Genomic DNA, 21,517 nt, shown 5'->3' on the forward strand with positions numbered 1-21,517 from the left:
GCTTTAAATGAAGGTAAGGGGATCATGGCAATCTTTATAGAGGCGTGGGTGATGGGCTCAACCAGCATCAGAGGCTCATTACTTCATGACTGCTGCGGGATCTTCCTGTGTCCCCAGCCCAGAGACCGCAGGTGGAAAGGTGCTTTATTGTTTTGGGTTTCTCAGGGTTGGCACAGTGGCAGCTGCCTCAACACTCCAGTGACTTGGGTTTATCAGGGTGCTCTGGTTTCTGACCACATCGTAAGATGTGTGGGCTGTAGGTTAATTGGCAACTGTTTATTGCCTCTAGTGTAAGTTAGTGGTGGGATCAGGTGAGGAGGGGGATGATAGGAATGTGGAGAAAATAAATTGGCATTCATGTAAATGAGTGCTCGATTGTCGGCATGGACTAGGTGGGCCAAAGAGCCTGTTTCTGTCTGAATGGCTCAATAAAAGCTTTGGATATCTTGCAACCATAAAGAAATTCAAGTTTCATTTTCTCTGTAAAATAAAATTGGAAAATATGGGAAGATCTTTTGCATGATCATCTGGCAAATTTCATCTGTACACTGTGTGTCTCTAAAATGGCAATGTGTTTAAAATTAGAGAAAAGTTGACAATCTCAAACAAAGCTTGTCTACCTTCGTGCTCTCTGGCTACTTTCCAGATCCAGTGGGGGGGGGGAGTGAGAGGGAGGAGAGAGGGAGAGTAGGGCAGTTAGCCCACAAAGGGTTGGTGGTAGGCAAATGATGGGACACTGGGCTGATCTTTCCTGACCAAGAGTTATCGGGCTTTGTCGCTGGGAGAGCCTGTGGAGAAATGCTGAGTGATCTCCCCTCCCCTCGATCCTGTAGAGTCAGCAGGAATTAGAGATTAGTCTCCTGGATATTGCAGTGAGCAACCTCAGCCAAAATGTTCAATTAAAGGAGGAAAAGATGTTTGACTGACTGCCAGTCTTAATCCAATTGGCAAACAGAAGAGTGCTTGGTTTCTTGTTGGCCCAGGATGGTGAATGTCTTGGCCATAGGCTTGTCAGATGACCAGTAACTGGGAAGTTGTTGGGCAAATGCCTGGCCATCAGAGTTATTGACCCTGCATTGGTTTTGCCTGGTATCTGGTTCACCACCAGATATGGGTATTGCATTTGGCCTGAGATGCTGAAGACCAGTGTAAAAAATAGACGGCATGTTCTCTAAATAAACAGGTTGGGCATAGAAACATAGAAAATAGGAGGAGGCCATTTGGCCCTTCGAGCCAGCACCGCCATTCATTGTGAACATGGCTCATCATCCACAATCAGTAACCCATGGCTGCCTTCTCCGCATATCCCTTGATTCCGCTAGCACCTAGAGCTCTAACTCTCTTTTAAATTCATTGCGCGTATTGGCCTCCACTGCCTTCTGTGGCAGAGAATGCCACAAATTCACAACTCCCTGGCAGGACAATGATGACACACGAGAATGATGCTGTTTGAAACATAGAAACATAGATCTAGTCATTGGGTCTCGTCAGATGGACAGGAAAGAGTAAAGTCAAGCATTTGGGGACGTGTACTAAGGCAGGGAACGGCAATCAATGGGAGAGTACATTGGAACAAGGATAGGCATTTGTCGATCCTCAAAGACAGCAGGACAGGTTAACAAGAGGTTAAAGAGCAAAAAACAAATTACTGGTGGAACTCAGTAGATCGAGCTGCAACTCAGGGGAGGGGAAATAATGGTCGACATTTCCAATTGAAACCCTGTATCAGGACTCCTGCAGGGTTTTAACCTCCTTTTACTCCCAGACGCAGACATTTGTGTTTCCCGGATAAAAAGCATGCTTTCCCTCATCAGCTGAGGCACAGGTCTACGGATGGGATGGTGATGCAACACTAATGAAGATTAGTGTTCACAGCCTGAGTAAAGTGTGCAGTTCCAGTCACCACGTTACTGGGAAGATGTGATTGGATTGGAGAGAGTTCAGAAGGGATTTATGAAGATGTGGCCAGCACTGGAAAGCTGTAGCTATGAGGAAAGATAGGAGAGGTTGTTTCCTTTGGGGCAGAGACATCTGAGGGAAGACATGCCTGAGGTGCATAAAATCATAGGAGACCTAAGAGGCAATAGGAAGGACCTATTTCCCAAAGCATGGGATATGCTGAAAGTGAATGGTTAGAGGGAAGAAGAGGAAGTGTTTCTTCACTTTAATGTTGGTGGGGATCTGGAACATTTTACAACCAGGCAGTACAAACAGAATGCCTCATCACATTTAAACAGCAACGGTGAATGTGAAGAGTGGTGCACCATCTAAGTGCGAGAAGGTGGGATCAGGAAGGCAGCTCATTCTCCACTGGCTGAATGGCCTGTCTATGTCAGGAGTCTTTTGACTGGTTGTGTTTGCTGTCGGCTTCAACGCAGTGATAGCCTGATAGCACTCCCAGCCCTGCGGCTGAATGCTCAAGCTTTCATCCAGAGACTTCAGCACATAATGTCGGCAGGCTCCTTTGATTTTAGATTCACAGCGTGGAAGCAAAGCCCTTCTGCCCACCATGTAGGTGCCAACTAGTGATCAGCACGTACACTAGCACTATCCTGCACACTAGACACAATTGACAATATACAGAAGCCAACTAACCTGCAAACCTGTACGTCTCTGGAGGAAACGGGAGCACCCGGAGAAAACCCACGTGGTCACGGGAAGAACGTACAAACTCTGTAGTCAGGATTGAACCTGGGTCTCTGGCTCTGTAAGGCAGCAACTCTATCACTACGCCACTATGACGCCCCCTTTTGCTGTGCTATGTGGAGGGAGCGCTGCACTGTTGCAGACGCTGGCATTTGGACACAATGTTAAATCAAAGGCTTTTCTGTTCCTTCAGCAAATCTCATGGCCTGGATTTGAAAAGGAGAGTGGTTCCTCCAGGTGACTGGTCAATATGTATCCCTCAATTTTTCAAGCTGGTTAACCGCAAAGGATAGTCACTGGTCCACTTCCTATATCTGAATTACCAACTATGCTTCAGGTGGGAGTGACGGAAAACCACTACAGGACTTGCTGAGGTTCTTAAAGATGCTTTATAAATCCACATCCTTCTCTATTAATTTCTTTAACCAGGTTTAGTTGGTTGTGTTGTTGTGATTTTATTTTGAAGAGGCACAGGATTGTTGAAAAGCTTGCAAACCTGATAGCTTTGTAAATGAACCTCACTTTTTCTGGTTATTTCACACTTCACAGGTCCTTTCCATTGGGTGCGACTGGCTCTTGGAAGTATCCTTTCTCTCTCTTCTCCTTCTGAATTGTAAGATGTGCTCAGCATGTTGCATGAGATTGAATGCAGCCCTGACTCAGTCAGAATGCTGGGCTCAGTCCCCTCTTCACCCCATTTGCATGCGGCTTGTGACACCTGACAGAATTGTTGTTACTCTGTGCTCTGCGTACTGGAGTTCCCCAGTGCTCTGACCGGTTTAGTGGACACCATGTATCTAAACCTCATTTGGAGCATGCAGAGGGAATCTAATGAGTCCTCCACCCTACCCCCGAGTCGTGTGGAAAAGATTAGTAAAAGGGAACTTGCTCAATGCTGCACAGAAAAAAAAACAGCAACACAACATCAAAACTTTCCCAACAGCCAAGATGTGCAACCTCGTTAGAGGGAAGATTAATTTGACAGCTTTTGTTTATTGTCAGTGATAGGTTACTAGTCAGATCAGAATAGCCACTGGGAGTTTACAAATCTGAACACCTCACTCGTGAAGACAATGGACACTGCAGCGTTATCAGCATGACCTCCATCACTCACCCACCCTTTCCCCAGGCAGCTCTCCCATCAACTGTAAGAGAGTAAGTGACTTGAGTTTAGTTCATTGGTTCAATGGTTTATTTATTATCACGAGTACCAAGGTACAGTGAAATACTTTTTTTGCATATAGATCAGAGACACTGTCACCATACATAAGCACAATCCCACAGTCAGTACAGAATGTACAGAACAGCCCACTGAGTCCATATGCAAGAGGCGCCATTTTATAGTCCTAGCTGCAGCTAGACACAAAGGCCAATTTCAGCCGTCATCACCATTCCACTCAACAAGGGCTGAAGGATATACAGTGCATACAGTACATGTCAGAGTGACCATCGGGTCCTTGGTCACCTCCCTGACCAAGGCCCTTCTCCCCCGATTGCTCAGTTTGGCCGGGCGGCCAGCTCTATGAAGCGTCCTGGTGGTTCCAAAGTTCTTCCATTTAAGAATGAAGGAGGCCACTGTGCTCTTCGGGACCTGCAATGCTGCAGAAATTGTTTTATACCCTTCCCCAGATCTGTGTCTCGACACAATCCTGTCTCGGAGGTCGGCGGACAATTCCTTTGTCTTCATGGCTTGGTTTTTGCTCTGACGTGCACTGTCAACTGTGGGACCTTATATAGACAGGTGTGTGCCTTTCCAAGTCATGTCCAATCAAAGTAATTTACCACTGGAGGACTCCAATCAAGTTGTAGAAACATCTCAAGGATAATCAATGGAAACAGGATGAACATAAGCTCAATTATGAGTGTCGTAGCAAAGGGCCTGAATACTTATGTAAATGTGATATTTCAGTTATTTCTTTTTAATTACTTTGTAAAATTTTCTAAACACCTGTTTTCGTCTTCATTCTGGGGTATTGTGTGTAGATTGATGATTAAAAAAAGAATTTAATCCATTTAAAAATAACGCTGTAACGTATCAAAATGTGGAAAAAGTGAAGGGGTCTGAACACTTTCTGAATGCACTGTAGAAACAAAGAATTGCAAATGCTGGTTGATACTCAAACGGACACAAAGTGCCGGAGGTCAGGCGGCATTTCTGGAGATCATGGATAGGTGATATTTTGGGTTGGGAGTCTCCTTCAGACTCTTTTCTAGTCTGAGCTGTGTTTGGGCTGAGATCCCCTGTTGCCTGCTGGGGTGAATGTAAAGGATTGCATGGCACTATTCAGGGAAGAGCAGTGGAGACCAACAGGTGTCCCGATCCACCTTGTTCTCCAGTCGATGTTTTTAAAGCAAGTTCTCTCAGGTGCACTCATCAAACCCATCAGCTTTTAAGTCAAGTCTGCTTCTTCTCATCGACTTGCGGAATGGTAGCACCATTCGGTACAGTGCCTGTACACTTACCCCCATGAGCTGAGTCTCTCCTCCTTTCAAAGAATCAGGCTCAGGGCAACTCTGCAGAGTTCAGTTAAACTTGCAGGCATGGGTGGGTGTGAACAAAGCAGCTGATGTAGTCTTAGCTCAGGCAAGTGGAGTAGGCTTTGAATAGATGAGGAATGTCGAGCACAAAGACTTCTCATTGTACTTCATCCTTTGCTTCTGTCAGTTAATGGCCAAGAGAAGGCAGTCGCAACTACACCAAAGGACAGACAGCACAGTTCTTTGTAAAATTGAGCACAGACATAGAGGTATCTTGCTGCATATTGTTTTCACAGGAGGGAGCGTTACAAACAACAAAATAAGGGGCCGGTCATTTACAGGAGTGTTTTATTGTCATATGTCCCAAAACAGAACAATTAAATTCTTTCTTGCAGCAGAGGTGTACTGTGGTGCATAAAAAAATTCTCCTCTTGGAGGATAGTCAGTCACGGGATTCTCTGCACCTGAGGGTGGTGCAGTCTGGATTAACTAGAGGCGAGAGATTTAAGTGGGACCTCAGAGGTAATGTTTTTCATTCAGAGGGAAATCCATATCTAAAACAAGTTGCCAATGTAAACGATGGAAACAGGTACAATTAAGACATTTAATAGACATTTGAACAGATAAGTACTGTAAATAGGAAGGGTTTAGAGTGACAAGGGACAAATACAAGCAAAGGAGATTTGCCCAGAATGCCAACTTGGTTGGCAGGGACAAATTGGGCAGATAACTATTTCTATGCTGTGTACTCTTTGACTCTGTAATTTGCTGCCCATATTTCCTTCATGGTGACTAAACTAGATGTGCAGTTAGTTGTTGGCTGTAAAGTGCTGTATTGAGGCTGTGTGAAATGCTGCAGAAATCTACCTTCATTCTTCCTTTCCAAGTCACACTACATGAGATGTGTGTGAAGGCAGGATCGCAGGTCCTGTCGGAGATTTTGGCACACAGATATGTGGCACTAAACCGCCTGGATTTGGAAACAGCCTGGTGAGCTTGCAGTGTGGATTCCAGCTTGTGTATCAGGGCCAGTGTTCCAGGCTGGACTGCTGGTGCATTCATAGAGTCATACAGCACGGAAACAGGCCATCAGTCAAACTCATCCACGCCAACCTAGATGCCCCATCTAAGCTAGCCGAGTTTGGGCCATTTGCCTCTATACCTTTACTATCTGTATTACTTGTTCATTTGAAAGACATCTGGACAGATACATTGAAAGATTAAGAGGGATATGGGCCAAACACAGGCAAATGGGCTAGCCTGAATGGGGCATGTTCATCGGCGTGACCGAGTTGGGCCGAAGGGCCTGTTTCCGTGCTGTATGACTCCATGAATGTACCAGCCATCAGGCTTGGAACGTTGTCTCTGAGACCCAAGCTGGGTTCTGCCTCAGTGTTTCCAAAACCAGGTGGTGGTGCCACGGGTCTGTGTTCCAACAACTCTAACAAGTCTTTGACCCTGTCATCAGGCAAGTCACTTGACCCAAATCGCCAGCTCTGCTCCCCTCCCCCGCAGGCACCACAGATTGGCACAGCATTCCCAGCATTCTGTGCTGCTGCACTCGTTCTGATACAAAGTGGAAAGGCTGGTTGTCTGACATTTTTGAATCCCCGTTGAGCCCCAAGGGATGCAGTGTACCCTGCCACAACATGCACTGGTGCTCCTCGAGGTTACTCTGGGCTTCGTGGAACAGTGTCGGACAAAGGTAGGGAGGTTAGAGTGAGCGGAGAATGGAAAATTAAGGTTGCAGGCACCAGGAAGCTCGGGGTCACGCACATGGGAACTGCTTGGAGGTGTTCTGCAAAGCTGTCACCTGGACTGTGTTCGCTTTTTCTTCTGTAGATGAGACCATATTGTGAGTGTCAAAACCCTTGAAGATTGTTTCAATGCCAATTTCATGATCAACGTGAAGAAAGGTTATTACTTTATCTGGTTTGGAGATGCAGTGGTGCTCACAGAAAATAACATTGTGATCCTTACATTAGCCACGTATGATCAATATGGAATGGTGCTAAACCCTTTGATACGTTCCACTGTTTGAACTGTTCAAGACATGACCTGCACCCAAACTCCATCTGTAATGAGCATGTGGCAGTGGGGACATTTGTTTGGCTTTACTGAAGAGCTGTCATAGGCACAATAGGCTAAACGGACTCCTCCTGCACTCCCAAGATTCAGTAGATAATCCTCTGTGCGAAACTTTAATTGATTTTAATGATCTGTTTTTGGTTGTCAGGCACCTGGATTCTGGGAGCTTGGAAAATAACCCGGAGGCCCGGCACTTCCAGTTGGAGGCAACGTGTGAGGAGGCCTGGTCGGAGAGGAATGCCCAGAGGGGCGAGCATCTGCCTCAGGAAAGGCATGGACATCCTGTTGACATGCTGAGCAGGCACCACTATCCCGAGGCGACCGAGGTCCAAGGGGGAAGGCAGGCTGAGGCGGACAGTCCAGAGTCCTGCCCCAGAGGCCGGGACCTGAGCCAGAACTGGTCAGCAGCCGAGGATCTGGAGGACCCGGCGCCGGCCAACAGGAAGCGAGGGGCGCAGACGAGGGCGGACAAGTGCCGGCAGCAGGACCTCCTGCCTTCGGGGGAAGCCGCAGCGCCCCAGCCAACGATGGTTCTGCCCGACCAGCCGTGGGAGGGAGTGGCCCAGGCCTCGACCGACAGCTCCGGCCTGCTGCCAGGCTGTGTGACCAGCGGCGGGATCGACGGGCCAGGGGCCGTGCCAGCCGAGTACTCCAGGGGCTCTGAGATCACGCAGGGCAAAGTGGACAGCGCTGAAACCTCAACGTTTCACTGTCCGCACAGACCAGTGGTGGATACTCCACGCTCTCCCTCCCCGCAGTTTGCACCGCAAAGACTGACCGATAAACCACCAGTAGCTCTGGAGGACGACGGCCTGACCAGGTGACTGTGCATTAACCACTTAGTTAGAGTTCATTTCCGGGCGTCAGTGCTGACATCCATTGCTGGCACCCTTGGACCTGTGGCAGGCACCTTCATGAGCTGCCTCTGTCCTTATATTGAATGTCTTTGCTTGGTGGGTCCACGACTTCCACTTAGCTGCGAAGCTGTGGTGATCTGTTTCCACGATTGAAGGACTTGGATAGACACAAAGTGCGAGAGTAACTCAGTGAGTCAGGCAGCCTCTCTGGAGAAAAGGAATAGGTGACATTTCAGGACGGAATCCTTCTTCAGACTGAAGGGTCCCGATTTGAAACGTCACTTATTATTTTTCTCTCGGGATGTGCCTGGCCCGCTGAGTTACCACCATTTTGTGTCTATCTTCAGTATAAACCAGCATCTGCAATTCTTTCCTACACATGGAAGGATTTGGGTTGTGTGACGTGGGGGGGGGGGGGGGGGGGGGTGGGCTTTCCTGTACACCCACTGCCCTCCCCGTAGAGCACAGAAACCAGGAGGTGCAGTCCAGGAAATCTTGCTTGTGTCTGTCTCAGAGATGGTTAAATGTGCTCTCTGGTTCTCTGCCCCTTTTAGCTTGGGAACAATATTGTGAAATACTTTGGGGCATTTTGTTCCTACACCACAAGTTGGTGTTGAGAGGGTCATGAGGAGATGTGGGTTAGGTTGCCCCCCAGTGTGTAGATGAGTATTAGAATCTGCAGGGAGTTGATTGGAATGTGGGAAGAATGAAATGAGATGTAAATGGATGCTTGATGGTTGGCACAGACTTGGTGGCCCAAAAGGCCTGTTTCCAAGCTGTGTGACCTAATAATTTTAAGGAACTATGTAGACTGGCCCTCGGCCTGATAAAATTAGGGAGATGCAATGCCTGGTTTTGTAATTTGAGAGCCCAGGTTTGCATAGGATGCCAAATTCAGAAGGCATTTGTGTGATGCCAAACAGGTGCCTCTGAAACATCGACTTTTTTTTATTTTCACGGATGCTGCCTGAGTTTTCCCATTGTGTTTTGCCTTACATAATTGGACTCCATTTGATTAAACAAAAATTGCGGCTTAACAAGGTCAGTGACCTGGGTTTGATCCTGACTACGGGCGCTGTCTGTACGGAGTTTGTACAATCTCCTTGTGACCACTTGGGCTTTCTCTGGGTGCCTTGGTTTTCTCACACAAGCCAAAGACGTGCAGGTTTGTAGGTTAATTGGCTTCTGTAAGGTGCCCCTAGTGCGTAGGATGCAAAACTAGGATAACACTGAACTAGTGTACGAGTGATCTTTGGTCAGCATGGACTGGGTGGGCCAAAGGACCTGTTTCTATGCTGTATCGCGAACCTAAATGTAAAAATCTGAAACGTCCTAACAGATGAGCTCTCACGCCGTGCACAATTCCCCCAGGGTGCTGTACAATGAGCCCTGGACTTGCCATTACAGAGCTTCTGCATATAGAGAATTATTCCAGGCTACATAAAGAGATCACTTCTCAGCCCTTTGGCTTAGATCAAGTTTGGTATCTGTTCATGTCAGTTTAATATCTGATACTTTTTTAGAGGACAGCACAATGGCACAGCAGTAACGTTGCTGCCTTACAGAGACCCGGGTTTGATCATGGCCTCGGGTGCTGCCTGTACAGGCTTTATACAGTGTTTCCTTGCTGTCCCAGGTCCGGTTTCCAAGCTGTATCTCTAAATTAAACAAAACAAAAAAATAACTAGGCAAATGAGGATTTCAGGGCAGATTAGGGTGCGTATTATGAGCGCAGGACCAACTAGAGTGGCTCTCTCATAGCAGGCTTGTTTGCTTCCAATCTCAGAGCATCTCTAAGACCTGCCAATAAAGTCACAGAGCAGTCACTGTTGCAAAGTGCCAAATACAGCAGCAGGTTTGCCCACAGGAAGCTGCTGCCAACATTCATAAAATAGATGGCCAGGTCAGCTTTTGCACCGTTGGTGTTTGGGGGTAAACATTGGTGATGGTAACGGAGAGAGCTCTCTGCTCAAGGTTCAGTGCTCATGTGCAAGTCTCTGCCACTGCTGAGGTCCTTATCTCCAGTGAAACAGCAGGCTTCAGGGCTTGAGTCTCGGTAGCAAGAACCCGGCCTAAGCTGAGTAGTGGGCACCGAGCACCTGCATTCAACAGCCTCTTTAAGAATGACAATGGCATTGTCTGGAATTTCGCCGGTTCACTGCAAAGCTGCAGCAAGTATGAATTTAATTGTTCCCTTCCCTATTCACATGTCAGTTAAATACTCTTGACTCTGAGGAATCTCCCAGTGGACATATTTTCTTGGAGTTCTCCAGTGTGTTCCTGGAGTGGTGGCGAGTGAGGCCATTAAAATAAGCACCTTTAGTTCATTGTCCTTGTGGAAAATGTCCTTTTAAAATGAGCAATCTTCCTGTAACCTCTCCAAAAGGTGGGCTGCCCTTTCATGCATTCTTCACATTTCCATTTATCGCACTGTATCTGCTCACCATTCAGCAGATAAGGATCTTATCAGTGGACTCTGCCCACAATGGTTATTCATAATGTTAATGGTTAGGGTTTAGCAGCTAATCACAGCAAGGAACCAGGTGTCCTGAGTGGCCAGTCAGTATGTAGGAAGGGTTTGTGCATTTTGCTGTGGAGTGGAGCCAGTTGGATGGTTTCCACAGCTTGTTCTTTCTGACTTGTGCTCCCTTCTGCTTCCTTTCTGATAAGCGATGCTTTCTTTTTTCACCTTGACAGGATCGAGAAAGTGACTGAAAACAACAAGACGGTCAAGAAGGTGCCGATTAAGATCGTACGGTCGGAAAGCCAGACTGAGAAGGAGGGCCGACACAACCTCTTGAACAACGTAGACCTCGTCGGCTACCCCAACAAAGAAGAGCAGCCCAAAGCCCTCGGGAACCGCGAGCATCCGTACTCCCTCTTTGCCGCGTATTCCCGGCAGGAGCAGGAGCGGCCGGCTGAGGCGGATCGGAGGGCCGGTGAGCACACAGGGGCAGGTGACTCGGGGGCCGGTGAGGAGGCCTCTTCTCTGCCTGATCGCCCAAACTCGAGGAAGAAGAGCGTGGAGGACATCAAGTCCGCAGAACTGGTGAGGGAGATTGTGGTCAAAGACCGATCCCTGGCTGACATTTTGTACCCTAACTCTAAAATGAAGACCACCATGGACCTGATGGAAGGGATATTCCCCAAAGATGAGACCTTCATGGAAAAAGCCCAGCAACGCAGGAAGCTGCTTCCTCGACCGCAATCGCCTAGGGTCACTGAGGAAAGGTAAGATCGCCTGTTTCATGGTAGAGAGCAGGAAAAGACCATCAGTGTGTCTTTTAGAGTCCCCTACATCATTGAAATGGGCAGAACAGCAACGAGCTCAAGCTCCAACCACAGCTCGTGGCCATGCAGCCTGTGTTATTCCAGCAATAATTAGTTATTTGTTTACTATTGTAGCCCTTTCTCCTATTCCAGGGGCCTCCACACTTTCCAGCATGAGGGCCACATTATATATTTGGCACATTTTTGCGGGCGGTAGGAAAAAATAAAGAAGTGTGAGTTTTATAAATTTAATGAACTCAAAAAAGTTTAGACTTGGTTACGTTAGATTAGATTAGGAAAGGTTAAACTAGGTTAGGTTAGATTAGGTTAGTTTGCATTAGGTTTATATGGTAACAGATAAATAATATTCAATTTTTAAAAAGAGCTTGAAATATTGGAATATATATATACCGTAGGTATACAATTATTTGCAAAACAGAAAAAAAACAGTGACCACCACTGGGGGAGAGGGAGAGGAAAGAGAGAGGGGGGAGAGACGGGGTAGAGGGAGCAGCGGGTGAGAGTGAGAGCGTGGGGAGGGGGAGGGTGTCAGAGGGTCCGGTGAAGGAGCGCCGACACTTGCGGATGCTTCTCTCTCCCAGAGCCAGCGAAATCTACGCCGCTCCTCCACTCTCTTCCCCGGCCCCGTCTCCCTCTAACACAGCAAAATAAGAACAAGCACAAGTGTAGTTGTTGTTCAGAAGCCCCGCATCCCCGGGGTGAGCGGCGGTGGCAGCAAGGAGGGAAGTTTCCTTGAGTTTGTTGTTTGCGAGGGGGCTTGCCTTGTCCCGGCTCTGGGTCGATCGCGATCGGCACTCTGGTGAACCTTCGCCGGCAGCTTCTGCCTCCAGTCCCCGCCGCCTAAGAGCTTGCTGCGGGCTGGATAAAATCTCGTGGCGGGCCGGATGTGGCCCGCAGGCCATAGTTTGGAGATCCCTGTCCTATTCGATGGGTTTTATTGCCTGTGCTTACTTTCTCCATATAATTGGGTTATATAACGAGAGAGTGGCCATTTAATTAGCACAGCTACTTAGAAACATAGAAAAATAGGTGCAGGAGTAGGCCATTCGGCCCTTTGAGTCAGCAGTGACATTCAATATGATCATGGCTGATCATCTAAAATCAGTACCTCGTTCCTGCTTTTTCCCCATATCCCTTGATTCCTTTAGTCCTAAGAGCTAAATCTAACTCTCTCTTGAAAACATCCAGTGAATTGGCCTCCACTGCCTTCTGTGGCCGAGAATTCCACAGATTCACAACTCTCTGGATGAAGAAATGTTTCCTCGTATCAGTCCTAAATGGCCTACTCATTATTCTTAAACTGTGACCCCTGGTTCTTGACTCCCCAACATCGGGAACATTTTTCCGGCATCTAGCCTGTCCAATCCTTTAAGAATTTTATATGTTTCTATAAGATCCCCTCTCATCCTTCTAAATTCCAGTCGACCCATTCTTTCATCATATGTCAGTCCCGCCATCCCATGAATTAACCTGGTGAACCTATGCTGCACGCCCTCAATAGCAATAATGTCCTTCCTCAAATTCGGAGACCAAAATTGCACACAATACTCCAGGTGCGGTCTGACCAGGGCCCTGTACAACTGCAATAGGACCTCCTTGCTCCTAAACTCAAATCCTCTTGCAATGAAGGCTAACATGCCATTAGCTTTCTGCACTGCCTGCTGTACCTGCATGCTTACTTTCAGTGACTGATGTACAAATACACCCAGGACTCGTTGCAACTCCCCTTTTCCTAATCTGACACCATTCAGATAATCTGCCTTCCTGTTCTTGCCACCAAAGTGGATAACCTCGCATTTATCCACATTCTTCTGCATCTGCCATGCATCTGCCCACTCACACAACCTCTCCAAGTTACCCTGCAGCCTCATAGCATCCTCATCGCAGCTCACACTGCCACCCAGCTTTGTGTCATCCGCAATCATGGTGATGTCCGACAAACTGGTGACATTTTGTACCCTAACTCTAAAATGAAGATGACCATGTACCTGATGGAAGGGATATTCCCCAAAAATGAGACCTTCATGGAAGAAGCCCAGCAACGCAGGAAGCTGCTTCCCTCATCTAAATCGTTTATATATATTGTAAATAACTGGGGTTACGGCAGCGAGCCTTGCGACACCCCACTGGTCACTGCCTGCCATTCTGAAAAGGACCCGTTCATTCTGACTCTGCTTCCAGAGCTCCATGTGCTATAATTTTGCACACTAATCTCTTGTGTGGGACTTTGTCAAAGGCGTTTTGAAAGTCCAGACATGCCACATCCACTGATTCCCTTATCCATTCTAATTGTTACATCTTCAAAAAATTCCAGAAGATTAGTCAAGCGTGATTTCTCCTTCATAAATCCATGCTGACTTTGACCGATCCTGTCGCTGCTTTCCAAATGCGCTGCTATAACATCTTTAATAAATGACTCAAGCATCTTCCCCACTGCCGATGTAAGGCTAACTGGTCTGTAATTCCCCGTTTTCTCTCCCTCCTTTTTATAAAAAGTGGAGTTACTTTGGCTGCCCTCCAGCCCACAGGAACTGATCCAGAGTCCATAGAAGATTGGAAATGATCATCAAAAATGAACACACGATTTCTAGGGCCACCTCCTTGAGTATTCTGGGATGCAGACCATCAGGCCATGGGGATTTATCTACCTTCAGTCCCAACAGTTTACCTAACACCATTTCCTGACTAATGTGGATTCCCTTCAGTTCATCCCTCCCACTAGATCCTCGGTCCCCTAGTATTTCTGGGAGATTGTTTGTGTCTTCCTTTGTGAAGCCAGAACCAAAGTACACATTTAACTGTTCTGCCATTTCCTTGTTTCCCATTATAAATTCACCTTTTTCTGATTGTAAGGGACCTACATTTGTCTTCATTAATCTTTTCCTTTTTACATATCTAAAGAAGCTTTTAGAGTCAGTTTTTATATTCCCCACAAGCTTTCTTTCATGCTCTTTTTCCCCCTCTCAATTAACCCCTTTGTCCTCCTCTGTTGAGTTCCAAATTTCTCCCAGTCTTCTGGTTTGTTGCTTCCTCTGGCCAATTTATGTGCATCTTCCTTGGATTTAACACTATCCTTGATTTCCCTCTTTAGCCATGGTTGAGACGCCTTCCCCGTTTAATTTTTTCGCCAGACTGGGATGAACAATTTTTGGAATTCATCCATGCGGTCTTTGAACTTCACTGCTCCAGTGACCCAGGTTCAATCCTGGCCTCTAGTCGTGTCTGTGTGAAGGTTGCACCTTCTCCCTGAGGCTTAAGTGAGTTTCCGCAAGTTTCCTGGCTTGCAGGTTGGTTAGCCGCCTAGCAGGAATTGCCACAGAGCAGGTAGGAGCCTAAAGGTATCGAGAGGGAACGTTGATGCGCATTTGAGAGAGAATGTTGGAAGCTACTCATAATCAGAAGAGAAATAGAAATGATGGAATTGTTGTGCTGGGAGCGAGCAGGGACCTGAAGGGCACAGCCGACTCCTGTGTTGTGATAAGTAAATAATATTTGTACATGTCCATCAACATCAGCAAAGGCCTGACTGCACTTAGGCAGATCTCTAATGTTTTGAGGTTGTTCGAGGCACTGAGACCTAACATGCCTTTATCTCCGAGCCAGCACATCATCATAGTAGGCACCTCGCAGCTCTTCAGAGCCACAGGGGCACCTGTTTAATTGCAGAGAGGTATTGTTCTATCTGAGTCGCCAACAAACTCCTGGGGTCTTGTTTCTATAATAGTGAGTCGCAGGGCTGTTCAGTGGGGAAACTCAAAGGAGCCACGACAATACTTTGAAACTGTCCTTGCCTGGACCTCTTCTGACACTGGACTGAGTGGGGGGCTTGTGTGGGCAGAAGGGCCTGGGAATATTTCCCTTAGTTTTGGCCTCTGATTAAAATGGGAGTTTACGTAAGGAGGGGATTAGAGCCCAATTTGTATATTTCAAGACGTGTCCCCCAACCCAGTCTGGTACACGTATCCCTGGTGCCTGGGATTTATCACTGCAACCAGCTAAAATCACACAAGAAAGGAATGTGTGTCTCCCAGCTCCGATTTAACAATGCCCCTCTTATGCTTCCCACTTCTCCTTCTGTTTATCTCCATCCTTATTTAAAATCAGGGTGACTGTTTAACTTGCCTCCTACAAAATAAGGAGTTGCCCATTACAGAGAGAAGAGGTGAATTTGTTTTCTCCAGAGATTGTGAATCTCTCTTCATCAAACGTTTGTGGAAATAGAGTCTGGATATTTTTAAGGTTGATAAGCAAAGGGTGAAAAGTTACCAGGGTAGGCAGGGATACAGAGTGGAGGTTACATTAAGATCAGGCATGATCTGAATAAATGGTCGACTCCTGGTCCTAATTCACAGATGTGTGCGTTATTTCCCAGTTAGATCCTGTCCCTTACTTTAATGCTTTCAGGTGAGAGTTGTATCTTGGAGACACAAGAAACTGCAGATGCTGGTCTATGAACCACCGTACAATATGGTGGAGGAACCCAAAAAGCTGACCATTCCATTCCATCCATAGATGTTATTTGACCCGCTGAGGTCCTCCAGCACATTGTTTGAAACTTGCACCTATATGGACAGGATGTTGAAGGCTGCTAAAAACTACTAACAAAATAAAAAATCAGGACATGAGTATTTATTAGGCGTCTTTTATTTCTCCAGGCAAGGCAAGACTGTGCCCATTGGCATCTCTCTAACTCAAGTTATGGTGTGAAAAGAAAAAGACTGCAAAAATACACAATTATGGATCACCTCTTGGTGGTGCAGCAGGTGATCCATACCGTTCCATTGCCAAGATAGGATTTGGTTTTTCGAGAAGTTGATAGTTGTAGGAAAGTAGCTGTTCCTGACCCTGGCAGTGTGGACGTCAAGTATCAGCACCTCATGTAGATGCATTTGATGGTGGGGAGAGCTAGGCTCGTGATGGACCGGGTTGATTCCACTCCACTCCTGAAACAAGAATCTTGATCATTGCATTCATCTATGATAGTGTGGATTGATGTGTGGAGAAGCAGCTGTTTAAAATGAGTGGCACGCTTGGACTGGCCTCAGTCTCCACTCTCATTGATGTTGAACAATCTGAACACTTTCCCAGCTTGGACATGAATGAGTGCTGGTCCACTATAGGTCACGAAGCCCTCGACCCTTGACTGATAGTGATTCTGTCAGGTAGTAGTGGTGGGGGAGAAACCCAGCAGCATACAACGGCTGCATTTTATATCGTAGGACTTCTGCCATTGAGTCACGGTCATTTTGAGTACTGGAGTAACTCTGCGGGTCAGGCCGCATCTCTATAGGACAAGGATAGGTGAAGTTTCGGGTCCTGACCCGTCTTCAGAAATGTGCCTCCAGAGATGCTGCCTGACCTGAAAAAGTCTGAAGAAGGGCCCTGACCCCAAACGTTGCCTATCCATGTTCTCCAGAGATGTTGCCTGACCTGCTGAGTTACTCCAGTACTTTGTGTCTTTTTTTGGTAAACCAGCATTTGCAGCTCCTTGTATCTTCATTTAAGTGCTGTTAGTTTGCTTGTGGTGCCCGAGTACTGTGATAATTCTATGCCGTATTTCACCAGGGAAGAGGAGACCATACCCATTGGAGTGTCCCTAACCACAAGCTCAATATACTACAGTACATCTGCCCCAAAGGCCGAGTTGCTGAATAAGATGAAGGACATGCAGCAGCAAATGGAGGAAGTGGAGGACTCTGAAGATGAGCTGAACAATGACCTCACCGAAAAGAAGGTAATCCAGCCAAAGATAGAAGACACAAAGAAAATCACAGATGGTTTTTTTGTATGTTCTCTGGGGTTTTTCCAGGTGCTCTGGTTTCCTCCCACACTCTAAAGATATACAAGTTTGTAGGTTAATTTGCTTTGGTAAAATTGTAAATTGTCCCTCGTGTGTAGGATAGTGTTAATGTATGGGATGATACTGGTTGGCACAGATTTGGTAGGCCGCAGGGCCTGTTTCCCCCGCTGTATCTAAAGTTTAAAGTCTATTGTGCAGTTTGAGATCAGCTGTGATCTCAGTGAATGGTGAGACAGATACAAGCTCACATCTTGCTTCTACTTATTCTACGTATGGTCTTTTATTGAGGAAACAAACCAGCTGCTCAGTGGCTCGAACTGGAGAGTCGTAAGCTTCTGTTCCTGCTGGGCATCCAGCTTGTAAAGAATCACAGAATGGTAATGGGAAGAAGAGGCCATTCGGCCCATTGTTTATAGCTGCCCCATGCAAGAGCTATACCACTTCTACACCATCCACATCCACTCTGACAATTACTGACTTTCCTATCCAGCTTCTTTTGAACACAACAAAAGATGTAATGCAATCCGGACCATAACTAGACAGAGTGTAAACAAAGATTGTTCATGTATTTGCTGATTCCTTTGCCAATTTATCCCCACTCGTTCTTGACCCCACCACCAATGGGAAGAGCGTATCTCCCGTTAAATGGGATTAGATGTGGCAAAATGTTCCCTTTCTAAAATGAAAAATGGTATCCATCCCTCCATATTCAGTAGCCCAGTGCGATGTGTGTGGTCACTGACCAGCCACATCTGTGGCCACCACTACAATGTGTCAACCAGGTCCACTAATTTTAATGGACCCTCCCTTGCACAGCCCATCAAGATCACAACCTAAGGTACCTATTAATGGTTGCTTATTGAATTGGCCAAAATTCAGTTGGCAATACCTGGATTCCCAGTTGGTGGCTGTTGGTTAAAGTATTGGTTTCGTTTGGGACACGTCCGATATGAAATACATTAAACCAAATGATAAAACTAGGCCTGATGCATTGATAATAGATGCCAAACCATTTTCAGAATGCCTCTTTCCCTGTAACCATAAGCATTTTGATTTAGGGTCTGTCAGCCCCAAGGCCTCTGACACTTTGGTTGTTCCTGTTTGTGTTCCCGCAGCAAGAGCTGATCGACAGTATAAGCAAGAAGCTGCAGGTGCTGCGGGAGGCTCGGGAGAGTCTGCAGGACGACATCCAGGGCAACAACCTGCTGGGCGATGAGGTGGAGGACGTGGTGAAAAAGGTCTGCAAGCCCAACGAGTTTGACAAGTTCAGAATGTTCATCGGAGATCTGGACAAGGTGGTCAACTTATTGTTGTCGCTGTCTGGCCGGCTGGCCAGGGTAGAGAACGCCCTCAACACCTTGGAGGAGAGCGCCTCTCCTGACGAGCGGGTACGTGGCTTTGTGTTCTTCTGTCCCGCACATCTCTGCACACCTGAGCCAGGTCTGGCAAGCACCATGTGATTGGATGCAGCGCTTGTGATACTGGGCTGATGGTCCAGGGCTTTGACTATTAATCCAGGAGCCATGTTCCCATTCTGTCCAGTTGGTTTATTCAAATTTAGTTTAAAACTGCTGAGGATGAGGGAGATCTAGATCTGCAGGACTGTAATCTTGGTGATTTTGGCATTTGGTCAAGTAAACTGACCCCTCAAATCTCACCTTAACAAAAGGCTCAGCAGGTCTTGCTTTGGACAAGATGCAAAGATATTTTTACCGCCAATGGTACTTTGCTCATTAACTTCAGTCAACATTATTCATTCAGCTAAAAACCACGTGCTGGAGGAACTCAGCAGGTCATGCAGTATCTGTGGAGGTAAGTGGACAGATGACATTTCAGGTCAGGATCCTTCTTCAGAATGATCAGCCTGAAGGCAGATACCGACCTGAAATGTCACCTGTCCATTTCCCTCCACTGGTACTGCCTGACCCACTGAGTTCTTCCAGCACTTTGATTTATTTTGCTCAAGATTCCAACATCTGCAATCTCTTCTGTCTCCATTGTTCCTTCAGCCTGTGTGCCTGATGGCACAGAAGGTAGTCCTGCATCCTCACAGGTTCAGGGACCCAGGTTTTATACAGATCATGGGTGCTGTTTGTGTGGCCTTTGCACATACTTGTGCCATGTTTCTCCCCCCCCCCCCCCCCCCCCCCGTGCTCCACCTTCCTCCCACAACGGTAAGCTGATGGACTGTTTAGCCCCTTGTATGTGTATTTAACAAAAGAACTAAAAGGAGGGCACAAGAGATTACAGAAGGTGGGATTTTGAACAAGGAACTCAGTGGGTCATGCAACATCTATGGAGACCACAATTTAAGTCAGGTTCCTTCTTCAGACCGATGATAGTTACCCAATCATGTCCATGCTCTAAAAAAGGTTATGTGACACAAGAAAAAAGCTCTTACACACCAGAGATGGGATTTAAATTCACAACCGCTGTTTAGGAAGTGGGTGCCTTTGGTCTGAAGAAAAATTCCAACCCAAAATGTCGTCTCCATTTCCTTCTACGGAACTGAAGGGGAGTAGATGAACAGTGTGTGAGAGAATAAGTTTCAGGGCTACAGGAAATAAGTCAAAGAGTAATGGGATTGAGCAGTTGGGAGCTGGCATGAAATTGATGGGCCTAATGGCCTTTGATTAAAATCAGAATGTATGTAGGCAGCTAAGTGGCCTAGTGGAGCCACTTGAAACAGTGCCTGTGATCCAGGTTTAATCCTGACTGATGTCTGTGTGGAGTTTACATGTTCTCCCTCTGACTGCGTAGGTTTCCTCCAGGTGCTCCATTTTCTTCCCACATCCCAAAGACGTGCAGGATGTTAGATTAATCAGCCACTGTATCTTGCCCAACAGTGCAGAGATGAGTGGGGAAATCTGGTGGGAGATGATGGAAGTGTTGGACACAAGAAAACAATGGGATTTCTATCATTTAGTGTAAATGGGTGGCTGATTTGATGAGTCTAAGGGTTTGTTTCCACGCTGTATCTCACTAGAACCTGAGATGACAGGTGAGTTTCAGATGGAGGGGACTTGCCTTGTGCAGGAAGGAACTGCAGATGCTCATTGAAACCAAAGATAGACACAAAAAGCTGGAGTAACTCAGCGGGACAGGCAGCATCTCTGGAGAGAAGGAATGGGTGATGTTTCAGATCGTGACCCCCCTTCAGACTGATTTACCTTGTGTTTGCCTTTCTCAGCGGACCCTCACTCAAAAGCAGAAGCTCCTCACGAGGCAGCACGAAGACGCGAAAGAGCTGAAGGAGAACCTGGACAGGAGGGAGCGGCTGGTGTTTGACATCCTGTCCAGCTACCTGACCGACGAGCTCCTCCAGGACTACGAACATTTTGTGAAAATGAAATCGGCCCTCACCATTGAGCAGAGGGAGCTGGAGGACAAGATCAAGCTGGGGGAGGAGCAGCTGAAGTGCCTGCTGGACAGCCTACCCCTTGACTGCAAACCAAAGTAGAATCCAAAGGGTTAACCCTAAATGGACATTGAAGTGCTATCAGCCTGTGTTCCCCATTTCCTGCCGTTGTGAGTGGTATAGCTGGATCTGTACACCCGGGGGAGCTAAGCGCTTGGGACTAAATGCCTGAAGGATAGAGCTTCAGAGTAATGCACAGTATCCTGTCATTGAAACTGTAATGTCCATAAGCCTCTGGGTGTTCAGTCACAAACACTAAGATTCTCTATTCTGTTTCCACCCTCCCTCCAAAATGTACTCAAATTGAAAAGAATGCAAAGAACATCTTCATCTTCATTATTTCCGTTGACCAAGGATCTGGTACCTTGTCAGCCTGTATTTTAATCGGTACAGGATGCTTCCTTTGCGTAAATATTACACAATCAGTAAATGATGTGGCGACTGAATTGTTTTTTTAAAATGTGCATAAAATTAATTTATTGTAGCATAACTAAATAAATAGGTGGTTACAGAAGCCAACAGTGTTATTTTAGGGTGTAGTCATTGGAACAAAGCATTTTATTTTGTTTTCCTTGGTCTACAGATTCTTATACTCTGACAGAGCAGACAATGCGTGTCAGGTTATTGACTCTTTTTGTCTCGACTGTTCTGACTTTCATGAACTCTGCTTGGGTTTCAGACCACATTTTAAACCCTGAAGATGAAAGCTCAGCTCTTGAAGGAACTGGATATGCGTTGAGTCTCAAAGAGGTTCAGCTTTCACTTCTAAAATGCGTTTGATCCTGTGAAGAGTGGGAGAGCAAATCAACTATGTTATCAGCCGACCACTCAGGATCTGCTTACACCCAGATGGTGAAGAGGTGGTTTTACTTTCAGTGACTTAAAATATACTGCCAGGAGTTTTGCAACGCTCTCGAGCAATCTTGAGCCGATAGACAA

At 46.6% G+C, this 21,517-nt stretch overlaps 1 protein-coding gene and 1 pseudogene across 3 annotated transcripts in view; both read left to right on the forward strand.

Moving 5' to 3' along the window:
* The window catches only part of shroom2a (shroom family member 2a), a 139,525-nt gene extending 118,451 nt beyond the window's left edge, over positions 1-21,074 (forward strand). For all 3 annotated transcript variants that reach the window (XM_078409447.1, XM_078409448.1, XM_078409449.1), the window contains 5 exons: positions 7,361-8,032; positions 10,767-11,300; positions 16,926-17,094; positions 18,276-18,548; positions 20,351-21,074. In XM_078409447.1, coding sequence (XP_078265573.1) covers positions 7,361-8,032; positions 10,767-11,300; positions 16,926-17,094; positions 18,276-18,548; positions 20,351-20,620 — 1,918 coding nt within the window. In that variant the 3' untranslated portion in view covers positions 20,621-21,074. The remainder of the gene's footprint in view (positions 1-7,360; positions 8,033-10,766; positions 11,301-16,925; positions 17,095-18,275; positions 18,549-20,350) is intronic.
* LOC144599032 (U2 spliceosomal RNA) lies at positions 9,518-9,623 on the forward strand (annotated as a pseudogene).
* Positions 21,075-21,517: the final 443 nt, after the last annotated feature.

Source organism: Rhinoraja longicauda, chromosome 12 (assembly GCF_053455715.1).
Source record: "Rhinoraja longicauda isolate Sanriku21f chromosome 12, sRhiLon1.1, whole genome shotgun sequence".
In the NCBI taxonomy this organism is placed as follows: Eukaryota; Metazoa; Chordata; class Chondrichthyes; order Rajiformes; family Arhynchobatidae; genus Rhinoraja; species Rhinoraja longicauda.